The sequence below is a fragment of the Sarcophilus harrisii genome, chromosome 3 (genome assembly GCF_902635505.1).
Source record: "Sarcophilus harrisii chromosome 3, mSarHar1.11, whole genome shotgun sequence".
Classification (NCBI taxonomy): domain Eukaryota; kingdom Metazoa; phylum Chordata; class Mammalia; order Dasyuromorphia; family Dasyuridae; genus Sarcophilus; species Sarcophilus harrisii.
In genome coordinates, this window is record NC_045428.1 from 446,767,571 (window position 1) to 446,787,429 (window position 19,859).

Genomic DNA, 19,859 nt, shown 5'->3' on the forward strand with positions numbered 1-19,859 from the left:
ATCATGTTGTTCCTCTTAAAATTTTCCTCTTTTCCAGTTTAAACATCCTAAATTCCTTCATCCAATTCTTCATCTGGCTATGGCTCCTCTGAAGATCCCCCAGCTCAAGGTCCCTTCTACAATGTGATACCCAGAACTCAATATGGTTATTATAGACATAATACGATCTAAGCAGACTATCCTTTCCTACTTGGACATTTGTCAGATCTTTTTAGATTCTATTATCCATTTAATGTGGCAACCATGCTATTCAGCTTTGAGTCTTTTGCAAATTTAACATGCTACCTAATTAGCTCTACGCTAATATGCCTTTAAGATATCAATAAAAATATTAAATATAGTATGAAGGCTATATCCACTGAATATTACATTGGAAATATCCTCCCAAAATGATATTAAATCATTAAATAATTCCATTTTCAATCTGGCTATAATTGGTTCCAAATCCTAGCTATATTACTGTTTATAGTACACAACATTCTACCTTTCCTACAGAATAGAATGAGACCTATTAAAATGTTTTGTTAAAATCAAGGTAAACTACATTTACCACATTCCTTCTGCCAGTCTGGTAACTATAGAAAAAAAATGTTTACTTCAACAAAACCTTTAGACAAGGCTATGGAGGTTCTTTATGATCCCAGCACACATTTTCTATTATGTTCATTAATCACTTTAATATTACGTGGTAGAATTTTTCCAAGAATTAGTTAAGCACACTATCCAAGTCAAGACATGTGTACCTTTACAATCCAGTAGTACTTCTCTCTTTTTCCACCATCTTTCAAAGATCATGGACATATACCATTTTCTTAAATACATTCTAAATGGATACATGACCTTAACATCTGGTCATTAGATCAGATACCAAAAAAAATTTGAATTGGCTTATATACCACTCATAGCTATGAGTTGGAGATGCATTTTTAACCTACCAAGAGATAGAAATAATTAAATGTAAAATAGAGTTTTGATTTTATGAAATTTCACTGAAATTGAAATGCTTATGCAGAAAGAATTAATGTACCTAGGATAAAAAGTGGAAAAATATTTTTAAGAAATTTTATCAAATTTCTGATAGTTTTGTTATCTTAAATTAGGTAATCTAAATAAATGCGCACGCGCGCGCACACACACACACACACACACACACACACACAATTAACATCCACTCTCCTATAGGTAACTGGTCAAAGTATATGAACGGTTCTCAAAAGAAGAACTGTATGAAAGAATATTAAATGTTAAAACAACCTTAAAGTTTCACTTAACACTGAAAACTGGCAAAGATAACAAAAACGGTCACTCAAATGCTAAAGAAATTGTGGAATGACAGGCATACTAATATGGTATTGTTGGTGCTGTGAAATGGTATAGATTACGAGAAAGGAATACAGAAATATGCAAATAAAGTGACTAAGATGTTCATACCTTTTGAACCAAAGAATCACTTATACACCAAGGAAGTTAATAAAAAAAGGTATCATATACATCAAAATATAGCAGAACTTTTATATCATAGCAAAGAATTGAAGGGAAAAGTAATGTTCATCAACTGGGGAACTGACAAATTATAGAATATGAATATAATGGAATATTACTGTAGTATAAGAAATAATATGTGTGATGAATATAGAGAAACATGGAACGATCTAAGTCAACTATGAGTGAAATAAGCAGAAGCCAAGAAAACAAAATACACAATAACCACGAAAACGTAAATGGAAAAAAACCCACATCCCAAAAGAACAAAAGTGAATGTAACAAAATAAAGTTCAAGAATGACTTAAATGAAGAAATATAAGAAGATACTCCCAAACAACTCCTTTGCGGAGATAGGAAGGCTATAGGTATCACATATTGAATATGTCTGACTTTTTCCAATGCACAGATTAGATGTGCTGATAGTATTTTTATAAGAGGAAAAACAGTTTGCTAGATGAAGTGTCTCTGGGATGGGGGGAAGGATAATGGAAATAATTAAGATGACATAAACAGAAGACATCAACAAAAATTTATTTTAAAAATGCTACATTAATGAAAGTTTAATTAATAATTTATCAATCACACATTAGTCAATTCTTTAACTGAAGGTTCTAAAGTCCAGACTTGAGAGAATTCCATGATGCCTGAACAAGAAGATAGAGGGCTAGCCATTTCTCTAACTCATTACCTCCCAGATCTTAACCCAAAAGAAATTATACAATAAAGAAAATGCAACTTTAATTCTCTTCTTGGTCTAGGACATCAGGAAGCTAAAGGAATGTACCAAAAATAATGCCCTACGTTGAGCTCAGTCAGTATAACTATTAAGGCTATATCAGACCCAGAGTCTTGCAACAAAACCCAAATTCACAAGTTGGCTCCTCCACCTCCCTTCTAGTGCCGTAAAGATTCAATCTCCAAAATGAAGAAATTTTTTAAGGCCTCAATAGTTGGAGCCACAGAAACCTGTAATATAAAAAATCTGTGCAGGAAAGCAGAGAAACGGAGAATGTAACAGAACATGTTTGGGTCTGAAATACAGCTTTACCCTATTGTAGAGGGTCACAGTCAGTGAGGAAACTCTGGATAAGGCATAAGACCCTTCAGCCCAGAGGGAACCTGCTGACAATGTCTGTTTGGCTCCCCATTTCCCCTAAGGGCTCTGGGCCTTCCTGAGAAGTCAGGGGTATGACAACCTGTCTTATGATTGAAGAAGAGTGATAGCAGGTGGAAGAGTGATACCATGTGGCAAACTACATACAATAGCAAGTTGCTTTATGTGATCCTATGTGCACAGTGTTGTTTTTGTTACATTATATAAAGGGGAAAGTCCTTGAAATAAATGGACTCCATTTTTCTACCATCCTTGGGAGTCCCACACCATCATTTCTTCACTAGGAAGGCATATTTTAATCAGCCTGGTGTGGGGGCTCTAGAAAGTAGCAGTATGTTTTGTCACCCCAACTTGGGAGTTCTAGAAAGCAGAACACAGTATTTGGCACCCAATGTGGGGCATAAAAAGCATAAGAATTACAAGAAGAACCAGAGCTGTTTATGAGAAGGATCCTTCCAGAGTTCCTTTGGTAACCTGTGGGGAAGGAAAGAAAGAATAACACCGGTAAGACTTTTTTAGTTGGGGTAATTAAATGGGCCAACACATCAAAGGGCAGAGCCAGGAGACTGATGAGAGACTTAAATGCCTGTTCTGACTATAATCCTCTTCTCCATTGGAAAGTTTGCCTCCATGATAAGATCAACACCTGCTACAACCATCCAAAAGTGATAGTGCTGCTTGCATTCCTCAGTGTGCGGACCATGATGTGGGGGGAAAATAACAGAAAAAAAAAAAAAAAAAAAACCCAAAATGGGGAATTGTTAAGGGACAGGTCAATTCTCCTAGAGCCTCCACAGCTGTGGATCATAACATCTGAAGGAGTTGGAGGGCAATCTTTGCTGACACAGGTGTTGAGGATTGGGAATGAGATAAATTGAAGGCAGAGGGAAGAGGAGAGAGGTCAGAGAATAGCAACGGCCTCTCCGAGAGGTCAGAGAACAGCAATGGCCTCAGTTTCCTTGATTCATCCTCTAACAAGAGGAGATCCATTCTGGGTTGGATCTCCAGCAGCTACTGTCAGGTAGCTCCTGTGTATCACCCTATATTCTGTCCCCAAGGCTTCAGAGATCCAAACAACAGAAATCTTCTCAGCTATAATATCACCAGTAGAACTGTGCTCTGAACTGTATGCTGAGGGACTGAGGAAAAGAATGGGACAGAACAGTTAAGTATGTTGGCTGGAGATGGAAAGGTGGGATTGTTGGAGACTCATCTAAGTAGGAGAAAGAGTTCAGCTTCTAGCTGAGGCCAATTCTATCTTTCCCAAAATGAGATATAGGCAAAGATCTAGCCTAGAGACCCAATGTAGAAGGCATCGGATCCAGTCTTCAAGTAAATTACTATCAGAGGGAGAAGTCAGAAAGTCAACTATAGGGGAAACCTAATGTGAGTAAAAATAAATAAATAAATAAATAAAAAATTACCAGTTTCTGTGAATAAATACTGCAAAAGAAAGGAAAATAATCCACTGTAATGAAAAATAAGATTTTGTGGAATTTGTCAATGTGGAAACATAGAACACTTTCCTGAGTTCCTGATATGTAAAACATACCATCAAATCCTGATGGGTAAATTCAGAAAAAGTCACACTGAGTCCTCTGGCCTAGGTCAGCATAAGAAAGTCCAAAAGAAGTTTAGAGACACTAGGGACAGGCATCTGGGCAGGTGCACATGGCATTTGGAACACAATGATGTACAATCAGTGTGTGCACAACAGCCCAAAAGGCGTTAAACCTATGATGTACTACAACAGGGACAAGCGTTAACTGAAAGTTTTGCAATTTCCTACCCAAACCCAGAGAAGAGTGAGCAAACCCACACAGTAGTAGCATGCCTAGGTAAACAGTCTTGGGGGATGGTCAGAGAAAGGAAGAAATTCAAAATTCAGCAGTACCAATGTGACTCAGACCCCACGCTTCATAGCAGGGTATCAATTCTAGCACCTAGCTTAGCCTGAAGAAGAATTACCAAGGCATGAAACTTAATCCAAAGGGAAGTCTGCAATGCTGTATTGCTGGGTTAATAGAACTTTCTATCTGACTGACTGGGGGCAGACAGGGGTCTATTCTTTTTAAAGGGGGTGGGGAGAGGCAATCAAGATTAAGTGACTTGTCCAGGTTCACACACCTAGTAAGCATGAAGTGTCTGAGACTGGATTTGAATTCAAACCTTCCTGACTCCAGGGCCAGTGTTGCATTAGCTACACCATCTAGCTATGTCTGTAGCTGTCTATTCTTGCTCAGATCCAAATTCTAGACAGAAACTCAGAATAAGTGGAAAGCAATCAAACCTTGCCCTAAATCAGACCCCTTTAGAAGTACTGAAAACTTTCAAATCTGCATCCTATCCTTGAGATCCTGGAATAATGTAACATTCAATATCCCAAGAAAGCATCAAGAACACTACCCTAGATCTTTACTCTGAAAGTATGGCAAAGGTCAACTCTAATATCATCTCTGAAGTCAGGAAGTAGACTTGAAGAAAAAGAACTCCAACATAATTATCTATCACACTAGTAGGAATATCCAAGGCAAAACACATAAAAGGATGCCAAACCATCACTGTGAGATAAACCAAATGCTTAAATGACTCTTGAAAATGTATCTCATAGTTAAAAACATTAATCTAAAAAAAAATTGAAAAGAAAAAATATCAAGAATCACTGAATTATTTGAAAACCATGACCAAAAAAGGAACATTTTCCCAGGAAACTTAAAAATAGTAACAAAACTGCCAAAGTTTTTTAGAAGCAGAGGACAAAGTAGAAGCACCCCATGAAAAGAAATTCCAAATTCTCAGGCACAGCACAGCCAAACTCTAGACCATCCAGATAAGAGAAAACTGCAAGCAGTCAAAACAAAAACAAAAAACAAAAAACAAAAAAAAAAAAAAAAAAAAAAAAAAAAAAAAAAAAAAAAAAAAAAAAAAAAAAAAAAAAAAAAAAAAAAAAAAAAAAAAAACCCAAAACCAAAACCAAAACCAAAAAACCAAAAAAAAACCCAAAACCAAACAGATTTATATTTAATTTACTAGCCACCATTAAAAAGGACCAGAGAACTGAGAATAAAATATTACATTGCTTGCTTGTTTTTTCTTGTGGTTTTTCCCATTTTGAGTGGATTTTTCTTACACAACATGACAAATAAGGAAATGGACGTTTAAAAGGACTGTACACATCTAACCTATATCAAATTGCTTGCTGTCTTGGGGAGGAGGTAAGGGAAGAAAGGAGAAAAATTTGGAACAAAGTTTTACAAAATTTAACGGTGAAAACTTTTTATATGTGTTTGGAAAAATAAAATAGTATTAAAAAAAAGAATACAATGCTACAAACAGCAAAGGATATAAGCTTACAGCAAAGAATTATTTACCTCAAAAAAATGAGTATATTAGTACAGGAGAAAAATGAATTTTTAATGCAACGGGACTTTCAAACATTCCTGATGAAAAGAACAGAATTGGAGAGAAACTGAAGTTCACATCCAAAGCAAAAAGAAGGATAAAAAGGTAAACATAAGTGAACAATGATAAAGAACTACAGATAAACTGTTTACATGAAATATGGAGAGATGATCCAAATGTCCTCTCTGAACCATATCACCATCAGAGTTCAAAGAGGGAGTCCAAATAGATAAGACTTAGAAGTGGTCCTATTAGGTTTTTGTGAATTTTAAGAATGAAAATTGAGGGGAAGAAGAATACACTGTGGGGAGATGGAAGAGAAAGGAAGGATAGGGAAAATTCTCACATACACTTGCGGTGCACAAGTAGGATGATAACTATATAAATAAGAAGGAAAAGGTAGGGGGAGTGGTTGACACTTCACTCATGTCAGAACTGTTCAAAAAGAGGAAGACTACATACACAGACATTTTGGCTACAAAAATACATTTCACTCACTAGGAAAATGGGAGGAAGGATGTAAGGAAGAGGGAGGAAGGACAGAGTTATGTACAAAAATATTTATAGTTCTTTAAGTGGTAAAGAATAGGAATCTGAGGAGGTATCCGTAAGTTGGATAACTAAAAAGTTATAGCATATCAATTGTGGTGGAATAGCAATGTCTTGAACTCTAATAAGTATAAGGACCAATAAGACTAATGAGGAAACATGCTAGTGATCTCCTGAAAGAGGTGTGAAGGACTCAGAATGCAAAATGAAAAATTTCTTTTTTGGACATAGCAATGAGGAATTTTTTTTCTGACTATATGTTTACAATGGGGTTTTCATGATTTCAAAAGAGGGGAGGAACTTGGGGAAGGTGAGAAGGTAGATGCTGGCTAATTAAAACAATACCTAAGAAAATATTCTTTAAGATACATAATGTGACATTGAAAAAAGATATTAAGAGTTGTGAAAGCAAAGTTTATCATTTGTATAACAAGAATAACTGGAAAAGTACAAAAATTTGCATCTGTAAATGGCAAATCTCACAGAAATAAAAGAAAATAGGAAATACAAATAGAAGCGAAGGACTATCTAGAAGAGGAGAAGCAAACACTACTAAAAGAAAATACATTATTCATTCAAGGAAAACATTTTGAACTGAAAGACGGAATCCAAAGAAACAACCTAAGGATTATAGATTTTCCAAGACACAAGTCAAAAGAATCTGAATACTAAAATACAAAAAAAACTGCCCAGAATTTCTCATCAGAAAAGAAAATATCAATAGAAAGAATGCATAGATGACCTCCAGAAAAAAATAAAAACAAAGCTGCCCAGATGTGGTGGCTAAATTTAACAATTCAATTTAGAAACAAGAAATTCTCCAAGTGACCAAGTTCAATGGTTTGAACTTGTCAAAAATAGGGAGATGCTCTCTTATGATGTACCTGCTGCCTATGTTGAAAGCCAATTCCCTTTTAGTTATTTTTGTTCTCTTTCTTAGCCGAAGGTTATTCTGTTCAGCAGAGAAAAAGCAGATTAAAAGTTAACCTGTTCTTCCCTTTCTCTGTTATATTACTTAGTTCTATTTTATTTTGTAGCCACAGTTCCATCCTCTTCTTTTCTCACTATGCAGAAAAAAAAAATCCTTTACATATACTATTTGGAGAAAAAAAAAAAGCTAAGGATTACATAACTCATGAGGCATTAGCACTCCTGTTCTTATACTTGTTTCGATCTTTTGTGTATCGCTTTTTAAAATTACATTAGTCTCTTTAGGTAACAGCATGATTTCCTCATCAGAATTGTTTCTGTCCTCAATTCAAGGAAGCTTTTCTCTGTAGAATTTGTCATCCCTTCTATGTTCAATTTCCCTTAAGAATTTTAGGTCATAGGACCCTACACTTAATTTTTCTTTTTTTTTTTTTTTAAACTTTGAAATCTTAAAAGTTGGCTTCCCTATATTCTATTTATAAATTCTAAGTTGGAAGAATTATTTCTTCACTATATTTTCGTTCATAATTTCCACTCACAGAGAAAGTCCAACCAAGAACAGAAATTTTACTTGTTGGGTCTCCCCATCTTCTAAAGGAAGAGACTTTTCATTCTAAGGGATGAAAATAAGGCAATCAAATTTTATTTGGTCAGATAGCTAGCAAGTGCCTGAATAACTAAAGGTATCCTATTACTACCATATTATACCACTACTAAAATGACATTTCACAAAATCCCAGTTTTTCTTTCTGTCCAGATAATCTGCAGTAAACAAGGCTCTCTTGTTCCCACTATATTCATCCAAAATCTTTCTACCATGTTTCATTCTCTAGCTCCTGAATTTCTTCAGGAGCATATATTCTTAATATATACTACCACTTTGCCCCACGTCCATCCCCCTTTTCGTATCTCGCTTCTAGAGTCCAGTCTAGTAATGAGGTCCATCCCACAAAGTACATTAGGATCTCTATCATCTTGCCTATTAACTACTGTGATTTGTATATGGAAATGTGAGATTATAGGTTATGCTGTATTAAGACTTTTTCATTTGAAATTGGGCACTCTTCTTACTACACCACCGTAATTCTATGAATTCTAGCTCAGTGAACACACTTTGCTTTTTTTTTTTTTTTCAATTAAAAAAACCTTCTGATCAGAAGTAGCATATGGCATTGTGACAAAGGATTGGACTTGGATTAGAGAGAGGAAGATCTGGATTTGACTGCCACTTTAGATACTTACTAGGGAAGAAACTCTTGGCAAGTCACTTTGCTTCTCTGATTCCTAGTTTCTTCATTTTTAAAATGGGGTTACCAATAACTTCATAGTACTACTATAAGGATTCAAATTAGATACTAAAATTATAGCAAAAATTATAAGAGCTTTTATTATTACTATTTACATTTTAAAACTCTAAGCAGATATATCCTTGTTAGATGCACTTAGTCCCTGGCAAAATCCATCATTCATCTCTTCTAGACTATGCTTCAGAAATCCAAACCCAAAATTATAATACCATTTTCTCAACTTTTTTATTCCTCACATCTATTTTTCTTATGAACATATAAGCTTCTATAGAAACAATGATGAACACACCTTCTGTATCTCAGGTCTTCTGTTTCTTAAGACTTGATAATCTTTAGTATGATATTCCAAATTTATTGAGTTCACTGTGAGTCTACCATAAATAGGGAGCAGTCATTAGGCTCGACAAATGCAGTCATCAGAGAACAGGGACAAGTGACCTCATCCCTTAGACTACTCAAATGATAAATCCTATTCCTCTACTACAACTTAGCCATAAAGATGGCCATGCCCTCGATCTTGCTATCACCCATAAGGTGTTTCATTTCCAAGTTTCACTCTTTGGTTATACTCTCTTCTCTTCCTATTTCCATTCCTTAGATAATTCTATGCTAGATAGATATTCTATGCTAGTTTCTACATTTGAAACTCCTGGTCCTATTGCCATTAGGGCCTTTCTAAACCCCAACTTTAGATTCCCATCACATCTTCTTCAATTCTAACTTATATGGTAAAGAGAACTAGAATAATAAGAAAAGACAGGAAATCTTGTTTTCATTACAAATATATGCTATATAACCTCAACTGTGCCCCCACCACAGAAATGGATCCTTTTACATCTCTATTTTTATCCCATTTATCATCACTGGCTGCAAATAAACCATTTCTCTAACCCTCTTAACTACTTCAAGGCCCCCCACTCCAGGTAATTTGCTGAGCATACCCTTTCTCTCTGTTACCTCATCACTTAGTTGTGTTCCCTCTTATTTTTCATCCATCTTCCCGGAAGAAGTGGCCCTTTTCCTTGCCACAATAAATTCTTCAACGTGTATTCTTGATGACATTGCTATCTTTACTATTAGCTTATCTCCCCCTTAAAATCCCCTCCCCAACATCTTCAATCTTTGCTGAACAGTTATTTCTTTCCCTATTGCCTACACACATCTTCTCCTATATTTAAAAAACAAAAAACCAAAACACATTTGATCTTTTCATTCCTGCTAGCTACTATGCTATATCTTTCCTTCAGCTAACCTCCTTAAAAGGTTCCTCCATTTCTTTTGTCACTTGTTTCTAAACTTTCTGCAATCTGGCATCTACCTCACCTTCACATTTGTTATTTAGTTTAAGTGTTCACTGGTCCTTGTAGTTTCTTTGTAAATTTAATCGTTTTTTTCCTCAATTAACAGAAATTTATTTTCTCTTCTTCCACCTCACACCCAATGGAAATAAAGTTTAAAAATAAAACCCTTGTAACAAATATGCAATCAGATAAAACACATTTCCACATTGTGGCTATGTCCCAAAAGTATTCTTCAATAAGCACCCTAAATCTGTTCTACTTCAAGAATTGGGTAGTATTCTTCATCATTGGTCTTCTAGAGCCATGGTCACTGAATTGATGAGATCTTAAGTCTATCAAAGTTGCTTAATTTTAAGAGTACTATTAATATTGTATAAATTGTCCTCCTGGCTTTGCTCACTTCACTGTCAGCAAGATTCTTAAACTGTCCCTTTCATTATTTCTTCCAACACAATAATTTTATTATAACACAGTAATCACATTGATATGACATGTGTTCAAAATATTTTTCAAGTGATGACTACTTCTTTGTTTCCAGTTTTTTTTCTTTTCTTGGATTTCTTTGGAGTCTAGTAGTAGTATTATTGGGTAATAGGATATGAAAAGTTTAATAAACTTTAGGCAAATTATAAATTATTTTCCAAAATGGGTAGACCATCTATAGTTCCACTATTATTGTGTGTTTTTTCATATAGCTATTGAAATTTATTTTTTCTATAGAAAACTGACTGTTCCAACTTTTTCTGATAAAGTTCTCATTTTCAAACAATAAGAATTGATTCAAAGTTTAAGAATAAGAGCCAAATAAATGAACAAATATAGAGAAGAAATGCACCTACCCATATAATATAAATGATATTTTATATCTACATGAAAACGTGTCTTGAATAATAGAGAAATGAAATAAAAACTTAGATTCCGCCTCACAATCATCCAATTGGCTACATTGATAAAAAATGGAAAAGGATAAATGTTGGAGAGGAGACAAAAATCCTCACAATGATGCACTGTTGATGTGAATAGGTTAAGACACTGCAAAAAGTAACTTGTAATTAAGTCTCCCAAGTTATAAAAACTATGCGTACACTTTGAGTAAAACTGCTTTGACTTGGAACTTGTATGTACGAAAGTGTTTACTACAGTCCTTTATGTGGTTGCAAATAAATAGAAACTGATATGGATTATTATTGTTCTGTAAGAAATGACCAACAGGATAATTTCAGAGAGGCCTGGAGAGACTTCCATGGATTGATAAGTGAAATAAGCAGAATCAGGAGGCCATTATACAAAGCAACAAGATTATACGATTACCAATTCTGATAGACAGACATGGCTCTCAAACAATGAGATGATTCAAACTAGTTCCAATTGTTCAGTAATGAAGAGTCAGCTATACCCAGAAAAAGAACCATGGGAAATGAGTGTAGACTACAACATAGCATTTCTACTCCTTCTGTTACTGCTCAGGTTTTTTTTCTTTCTTTCTAGATTCGATTTTTCTTGTGCAGAAAGATAACTGTATAACTATGTATACATATCTTGGATTTAACATATACTTAACAAATTTAACATGTATTGGACTATCTGCCATTTTGGGGAAGGGGTGGGGGGAAGGAGGGAAAAATTTGGAACAGAAGATTTTGCAAGGGTCAATGTTGAAAAATTACCGATGCAACGTTTTGTAAATAAAAAGCTATAATAACAAAAAAGAAAAATATTTTAATAAAAGAAAGAGAAATTGAAACACCTATTGATTTGGGGACTAAATGGGATATAATTGTACTGCAAAATGAAGAGGTCTCAAAAAAGATGTATTGATACATAGTGGAGTAGAATTAGGAGAACAATTCATATGCTAATATCAATACTGAAAAAATTAACAATTATCAAATATTTAAAGACTGACCAATGCAGTGATCAAAATTCCAGAGGACCAATGATGAAAATTGTTACCTAATTCAAGAGCATTAAGAATCAACATGCAAAATAAAATATTTTTGTCATAGCAAACAGGGGAAATTTGTTCTGCTTGACTATTACAATTTTATTTTCTTTCTTTCTCCCTTTTTGGGAGGTTGTAGGGACCATGGAATAGGGGGAAAATGTTTGGTAATTTTAAAACTGCTTGTTTATATCCTGTAATGATTTATTAATTGTAGAATGTCTCATTCATATTAAATAGTCCCTTATAGTTTCATAAATTTAGACCTGGAATCACAAAGGTTATCTAGGTCAATCCCTGATTCTTACAGATGAAACAAATATTTTGTCTGAGCCTTTAGATTCCTCCCTGCAAAATCCTAAGACTTTCTCTTCATAATGAAGCTCTTCGTTATTTTTTCAATGTGGTTATTTCCTTCTTCCTAATAATCAGGAAAAGCATTACTTGAGATTTTCATTTCCACAAGACTGAATATGTTGCACTTTCAGGATAGATGCTATGAACATAACAGAAAGATAAATATCATACACTTTATATTTTAAATGACTAAAGCATTTATTGTTTACTATATGCCTGGACTACTGTACTACCTTGCTGATGCTTCCTACTCTCAAGGAGCTTACATTCTACACAGAAAGAATAAAAGGAAAGAGCAAAGAGGAATAAGAAAGAAGAAAGGTACTCCTTGTGGGGACCAGGCAGCAGCTACAAAAATAAGACATGGAGCTAAGGTAGAAGCCAGTGAGTGAGCAGCATAGGCTGTGTTTTCATAATGGAGAAGTTCCAGGCAGAGATTCACCAATTACTGAGTTACCTTCAGGGAAAAAAAAGTCATTCCCATGAAGTCAGCAAGCCAGGTCGAGCTGGATGAAAGTGAAGCAGTCTGGCATGTAGGCGGAACATATGGGAGACTTCTCATGGTAGTTAACAGGAAAGGATTCATCAATCATGACGTAGGTAAGAATTGTTTCCAGGGGACCATGCAGGTAGAGGTTTATGCATCTGTTACAAAACTTCTTGCTCTCCAAACCAATTGCAAGAGAGATCTTCAGCATTTTGCTGTTCTTGCTAGTGGCTACCCTGGAAATCTGCTGGAGTAAACTGCTTCTGGGAGTAGTTAATTTCAGATTTGTCAACTCCTTATTATCACCTTAGCAGTTCCAACTTTCTTTCTCTTATCTTATTAACTAAATTCTTACCATATCTTACCAACTTCCTTTTCTTCCATGATTTCTTCTCTTCAAGGACTTTCCATATTTTTCAGTAATATATGAGGCTTTAACCAGGGAAGCTAACTTGACAGACAATTTGCCCTTATCATGGAGGGTGACTAAGTACAAAGCTTAAGTGAAAGAATAACTCCAATAAACAGATTTTTCCAGATACTTGTACTTTGTAAATAATACTACTGACAGCATAAAATTCCTTAATGAAAATTATAGAATCTGCTCAATGAGATCTTTGGTTACTCAAGATAATTCATAGAAAAAAAAATCTACTTAGGAGTCTACACAGAACTAAACAAATAGATGACGAATGCATATTTTCCATGTGATAGTTCATTAATACAATGAACAAATCACTGAATTACAGATAGTATGTTAGTATGTAATATAGGTAGACAGTAACATGGATCAAGAATTGAAAAGGAATTAGAGTAAATTGAGTTTTATTTGAAAGTTTTACAGCATCATTTATACTTTCGACTTTTTTTTTCTCCAAAGCTCTTTTTGTTATAATCATAAAGTCTTAATGTTAGGACCTTAGAATTCATTTAATCCAATTCCTTCATTTTATGAAGGAAACTGACACTCATAGAGGACAACTGTTTTATCCAAAACCAGATATATGTCACAATTAGGATTTAAACTTAGGTACTCTAATATCAAATTTGGCATTCTTTCAACTCTCAGGATGCTTCCTCTATTGGTCACAATGCAAGAAAAGCAAAGTTTTTAGTGGAACCAAAAACTTAATGACCCAAAGTAAAAATATTATACTAGTGAGTATAAAAGATACAACAACATACTGTCAATAATGACATGTATAGAAGGATGGGATGTAAAATATATGACTGGAAAAGAAGATACATGTGTTTATACACAAAGAAAGAAGGACCAGAGGTACTGTCCTGAAATCAATGAAATAGAGAAAATTGATCCCATGTGGAAGACTGAGAGGAAGATATACAGAAATAGACAGTATGGGTGGGTTGTAATTTCCACTGATGTAGGCAGTACCCATAATGTTGACTTGGAAATCTCAAAAGTGGATATTCCTATTACACATGCCCATTTATCTTTTGGAAAATGAAGTATCATTCCCCAAAACGGCTCTAGATACTTACCAATTGAAGATAAAAATCAGAAGGATTATTTATATGACAAACCACCACTGACACATTTGACAATTCTTTTGGTAATACAGGTGGATGGTATCTTAAAGTCATATTCTGTTCAGATGGAATACTGGGTGATTGTGACCTAAACCTAAGTAAAAGTACAACCAAAGTGTAAATAAACTGTTAAGGTTAAAATGTCCCCCCCCACCCCCATTTCTATATTCTAGTAACTATCTCTATAAGAAATTCATGGATATTTAAAAGCCTTAATTATTTAAAGCCAGATAATTCTCAACTTGATAATTTTAAATGTTAATTTAGCCCTTCTCTTCAATTCCTATTAAGAGATTTCAATATTCTACTTTAATCTTAAGGTGAATTATATAATAGAGATAAAAGCTTTGGCCTCAACAAAAACAAAAAATTTACAAGCATGCATTTGAAGACATCTACTATTATCTACACTTTAAACATAATAATTTCTAAGTATTAGCTAATGTAGTTCCATAGTTTCTGTGATTTATTCTGTCTTCCTTAAATAAATTAGCCCTTTACTGCTTCAAGTAGTGATTTTAAATATTATTCATATTCTCTATTTATATATAACTTTAAAACTTACTTTTAAAATAATTTTAATAGTAACTGCTTTAAGTAAGCACTTCCTGCCAGCAGGACATCTCATACATAATTGAGGGGGAAAGGAAGGAAAAAACTCAAGGGTATATAACCAACATCACAATAAAAGATGGAAATTATAAGACAAGCTTTTTTTTCTTTTTTTTAAAAAAGACCAGTAATTTAACTTAATTATGATCTGTGGAAATATGTAGAAATACAATACTTTATAAGAGATTATTGGGTACACTAAACAAAACATCTACATTTTAGATTTATTCACATTTTGAATCATAATGCACTGACTTAAACTAAGTTTTCCCCTGTTTCTTGTAGTTAATAAACCAAATAATTTCAGTTTTTGTAGTCACAGAATGTGACTAGAGCAGATGATAGATAGTACATTAGACCTATGCAGAAGTCTGAAGTAGACTTTTAAAAATCATATATTCAAAAAGCCAAGGAATTTTTCAAGATTAAAAAATGCTATTTGAAAAGTCCCAATCTTAAAATGACTTATCTTCTTAAGATGCATACCTTGCTAATTCCATAAAAACTAATGCATCTCTAAGAGATACTGGCATATCACTGCTTATTTTATTTGCTGGAGGTTTCTTGAGATCTACAATAAGTACACCATCTTCTTCTCGAAAGACTTTCATAAGAACAGCTTTGTTGTTTACCATTTTTAAAAATTCCATTTTAACTTCTTCTCCCCAGCCTTCATTCTATTGAATAAATCATAATCAAAAGTCAATTTAAATATTATAATTCTGTTATAACAACACTCTCTCTGATCATAAGTTATTTTCTCTACAGAATGTAGAATGTAATCATGAACGAAAATATCAGATCACCAATTTAAACATTGGAAGAAAAAAAAAAAAAGCCGTTTCCATCAGAAACCAAAAGATAACATTATGATGTTTCTTATATCAAGGCTATACTAACAGAACTATCCATATCAAGTGTTGCTTTTATCACCATGGCATAGTGGAAGAAAGAAGGTCTGGGATGGACTATATATCATGTATCATTTTACCTTTGTAAGGGTCAGTTTCAAAGAGATTACTCCTTGTTAGGTAATATGGATCAATCATGAATTCAGAAAGACTTGGGGTCAAATGTTCTGATTATATATATATATATATATATATATATAAGTTACATATGACCAGACAAGTAACTTAACTCGGGTAAGTTTCTAGGACTAAAAATTATAAATAAGCTACACAAAAATTACCAATCTTAGTATGAATACCCTATGTAAAGCAAAGGAAAAAGTGGCCATTTTTTGAAATGACTATTTTAGAAGTGACAAAGTAATCAAGTGAGAAATTCCACATTCCTTTATCTTGGTCTTTTCATTACTTCAGTCTGTGCTTCTAAGCTATTCTTTTTTTAGCTATTAAGAACTTCTACTTTAAGGCTGAAATGCAAACTGGTTCACCTACAAGGTAAAAAGCTAGCCATAGTTTTAGATAAGGGAATTAAATGATTGGGCTCAGTTTTCTTGACAGGAGTCTTATTGTAGCTATATGTATTAATATCTGTCTTAGGCAAGTCTTTCTTTCTTTGTATTTCTCCTAACCTATTTAAGAGCAAAATGTGGGTGCTGTGGTGAAAACAACAATCGATGCTTGCTTTACCTTATACTTCACTAGGTTGTGAGAAAAATACTCAGTAAAACTGTAAAGGACTATTTAGATGTGAGCTATTTCATTATACAAATTACAATACAATAAGTGTGAATTTAAATAAAATATCTGAATATTCTACTTTAAAAAAAGTTAATAATTTATAGAAGCTCTGAAATGAGACCCTCGTCCTCCAAACACAGAGACCTCTTTACTTGTTATTACTAATTATTATTTGCTTGCCTCTCATTTTCTTCATAAAAGGATGTGTGAATGGATAAATGAATAATAAAAATCACTGTAAGAAAGCATTATGATCAAGAATAAAACTAATACTTTGGAAAGAAGGAATATTCAATTCCTCAAATAAAGAGAAACTTTGAGAATGGGAATAGTGAAGCAAGCTTATCATGACTGACACCGATTGTTGATGGTTAACTTTCAGATGAACTATGCATTATTAACAATTATTAACATTATTAACACATATGAATTATATTTCAAACCAATAAACAACATTCCATGCATGTATTTTTTGGTTGACTAAAAACTAACTTAATTTTATCAATTATTTGAAAAGCATTCTGAACTAATTTTGAGAAATAAAAGCAAAACAACTTATTTTTTAAAAATTGGCTCTTGCAAACTCAGTATATAAGTTCTTTGTGCACATTCCAGTTCTACTGCTTACTCTTTTAGAAAAGACTGATTCATATGTAATATTTAAAAGTTCTTTTAACCTAAGAGAAACTATCCTTAATAAATACTAGTTAACATTTGTCGATTTATTTACTCACCGAATTCTGTGGAACAATATCCTTTAATGAGCATGGCAATGCTAATGGATGGAGATCTCCTAGCAGTGCTTCAATATATGAATCAGGCTTTCTTATAATCAGACATAGATCATTTACCACTAGATGTTGTAGAGCACCATGTCCTGGTCTAACTATGTGGCCATCACCAACCCTAGCAAAAATTTAAGCAACATTATTAAAAATAGTGATTTAATCCTGAACTTCTACCCATGCCTGAAATAACCTATGCTTAAAATTTAGGGCAGGGGTCCTCAAACTATGGCCCACGGGCCAGATGCAGCAGCTGAGGACGTTTATCCCCCTCACTCAGGGATATGAAGTTTCTTTATTTAAAGGCCCACAAAACAAACTTTTTGTTTTTACTATAGTCCAGCCCTCCAACAGTCTGAGGGACAGTGAACTGGCCCCCTATTTAAAAAGTTTGAGGATCCCTGATTTAGGAGAATGATAGTCATTATTCCATTTTCCTTATTTTACAAATGAGGAATCTGATTATAATAGAAGGACGTGACTTCCGTGAGGTCCCACAAATAGTATGTGATAGAGGTGGGGCTTTGAACTCAGGTTTTCTGACTTCAAACCCCATATTCTTTCCACAATACCAAACTGTCTTCCATTAATAAATATAAATGGCTTAGTAATGGATCAAATTTTGATTTGCTTATAAAAACTGACCAATGAATTTACAATGCTACGTTTATAGTTTAATTCACAACAGCTCCATGCTAGTGACAGTTCTCATAGAAATATTTTCTGCTCATTTTTAGTTGACGTAGGACATTTACTACCCAAATGGAAATATCTTAATTTAAAATCATATTGCCACTAAACAAAAGTTCTTATTTTTAATAGTAACAAATGACTTTTTACCAATCTATTAAGAAATAAAAGAATGAGGAAAAAGTGAAGTAGTTCTTGATAGGATGTCTCTACACAAACATTTCTCACCTCTTGTTTTTCTCCCAATTTATTCATGTAGAGCACAGACACACACACACAAAAACAATTAGAAATGACATACCCTGAAACAGCTAAGACTTCAGAATTCCCAAAATCTATCATGAAAACTTGCATCAGTGCAACATCCCGGATTGGGTATTTGGTAAGACCACAGGGTTTCCCCACATTTTTATTTTCAATAGGAATTAGTTCAGTGATAGTTCCACGGCACCACATTCCGTTTTCTATACTGTTGATAAATATCTTTGCACCTAAAGTGATGGAAAAATATATCAAACTTAGTATCGAGACAAAATTTTTAAAAAGGCATAAAACCCTTCACATGAATTAGTTTTACTCTGTCATGGATTTAGAAATGCATTTGTTCATTTAAAAGTTTCATTCCTTGCCACTCAATTGAGATCACTCTTCAAGGTTAAGGATTTCATCATCACTAAATCCAATGACCCTTTTCTCAGTCTTCATTCTTCTTGACTCCTCTGGCTCTGTTGAGCACCTTTCTTCACCTTCTAAATACCTGTTTCTCCTTGGATTTTTTTGGGATTAATTCTGCCCTATTTTGACTTTATTTCAAATTGATCAGTTTGGAAGTCTCCTTTTTAGGATCATATAATGTGTCACTTTCAAATTAGGACTCTTTTTGGGGCTCTCTCTAGTCTCTTATTAACTTTAATAGAGTCAATTATCACTCAAATACACATACATCCCAAATCAGAATATTCAGTTCATCTCTTTCCAGAGCTTCAATCAACCAGGAAAAAGGTATTAAGTTCCTACTATGTGCCAGGAAATATGCTAAATGCTAAGGATAAAAAAATAAATATAAAAGTCTCTGCCCCCAAGCAGCTTACACTCCAATGGTGTAAACGATATATACACACCTTAGATATATGTAAATAGAAGGTAATTTAATGGAGAGTTAATGAACAGTTGAATACAGAAAGAAAGGCAGTAAAGAAATAAAAGCCTCACAAGTGATGCTGGAGTTGAACACTGAAGAAACCTAAAAATTCAAAGAGGCCAAGGTTAAGAAGTAATTAATGCTAGGTACAAGAAACAGTAAACAAAAGAACACAATACAGTTAACAAGATGAGTGTATGATTATCAAGTGTGATGAACTTGGCTCTTTTCAACAACATGGAGATTCAAGACAATTCCCAAAGACTTGGGATGAAAACTGTCATCCCCATCCATAGACAATATGGATCGAAGGAAAGTATTTTCATAATTTTTTTTGCCTCTCTCATGGTTATTTCCCTTTTGGTCCATTTTTTACTTGTACAACATAAAAAACATGGTAACATTGTTTAAAAGAATTGCACACATTTAACCTATATCAGATTACCTGTCCTGGGAAGTTGGGAGATGAGAGGGAAGGAAAAATTTGGAATATGAAGTCTTACAAAGATGAATGTTGAAAACTATCTTCACATGTATTTGGAAAAATAAAATATTAC

At 33.8% G+C, this 19,859-nt stretch overlaps 1 protein-coding gene across 4 annotated transcripts in view; it reads right to left on the reverse strand.

Annotated features, from left to right (window-relative positions):
- The window catches only part of RNF17 (ring finger protein 17), a 126,905-nt gene that overhangs the window by 56,155 nt on the left and 50,891 nt on the right, over nucleotides 1-19,859 (reverse strand). For all 4 annotated transcript variants that reach the window (XM_023499569.2, XM_031960840.1, XM_031960839.1 and 1 more), the window contains 4 exons: nucleotides 18,463-18,652; nucleotides 17,421-17,592; nucleotides 15,524-15,714; nucleotides 14,378-14,519 (listed from right to left, as the gene is read on the reverse strand). In XM_023499569.2, the coding sequence (XP_023355337.1) occupies nucleotides 14,378-14,519; nucleotides 15,524-15,714; nucleotides 17,421-17,592; nucleotides 18,463-18,652 (695 nt within the window). The remainder of the gene's footprint in view (nucleotides 1-14,377; nucleotides 14,520-15,523; nucleotides 15,715-17,420; nucleotides 17,593-18,462; nucleotides 18,653-19,859) is intronic.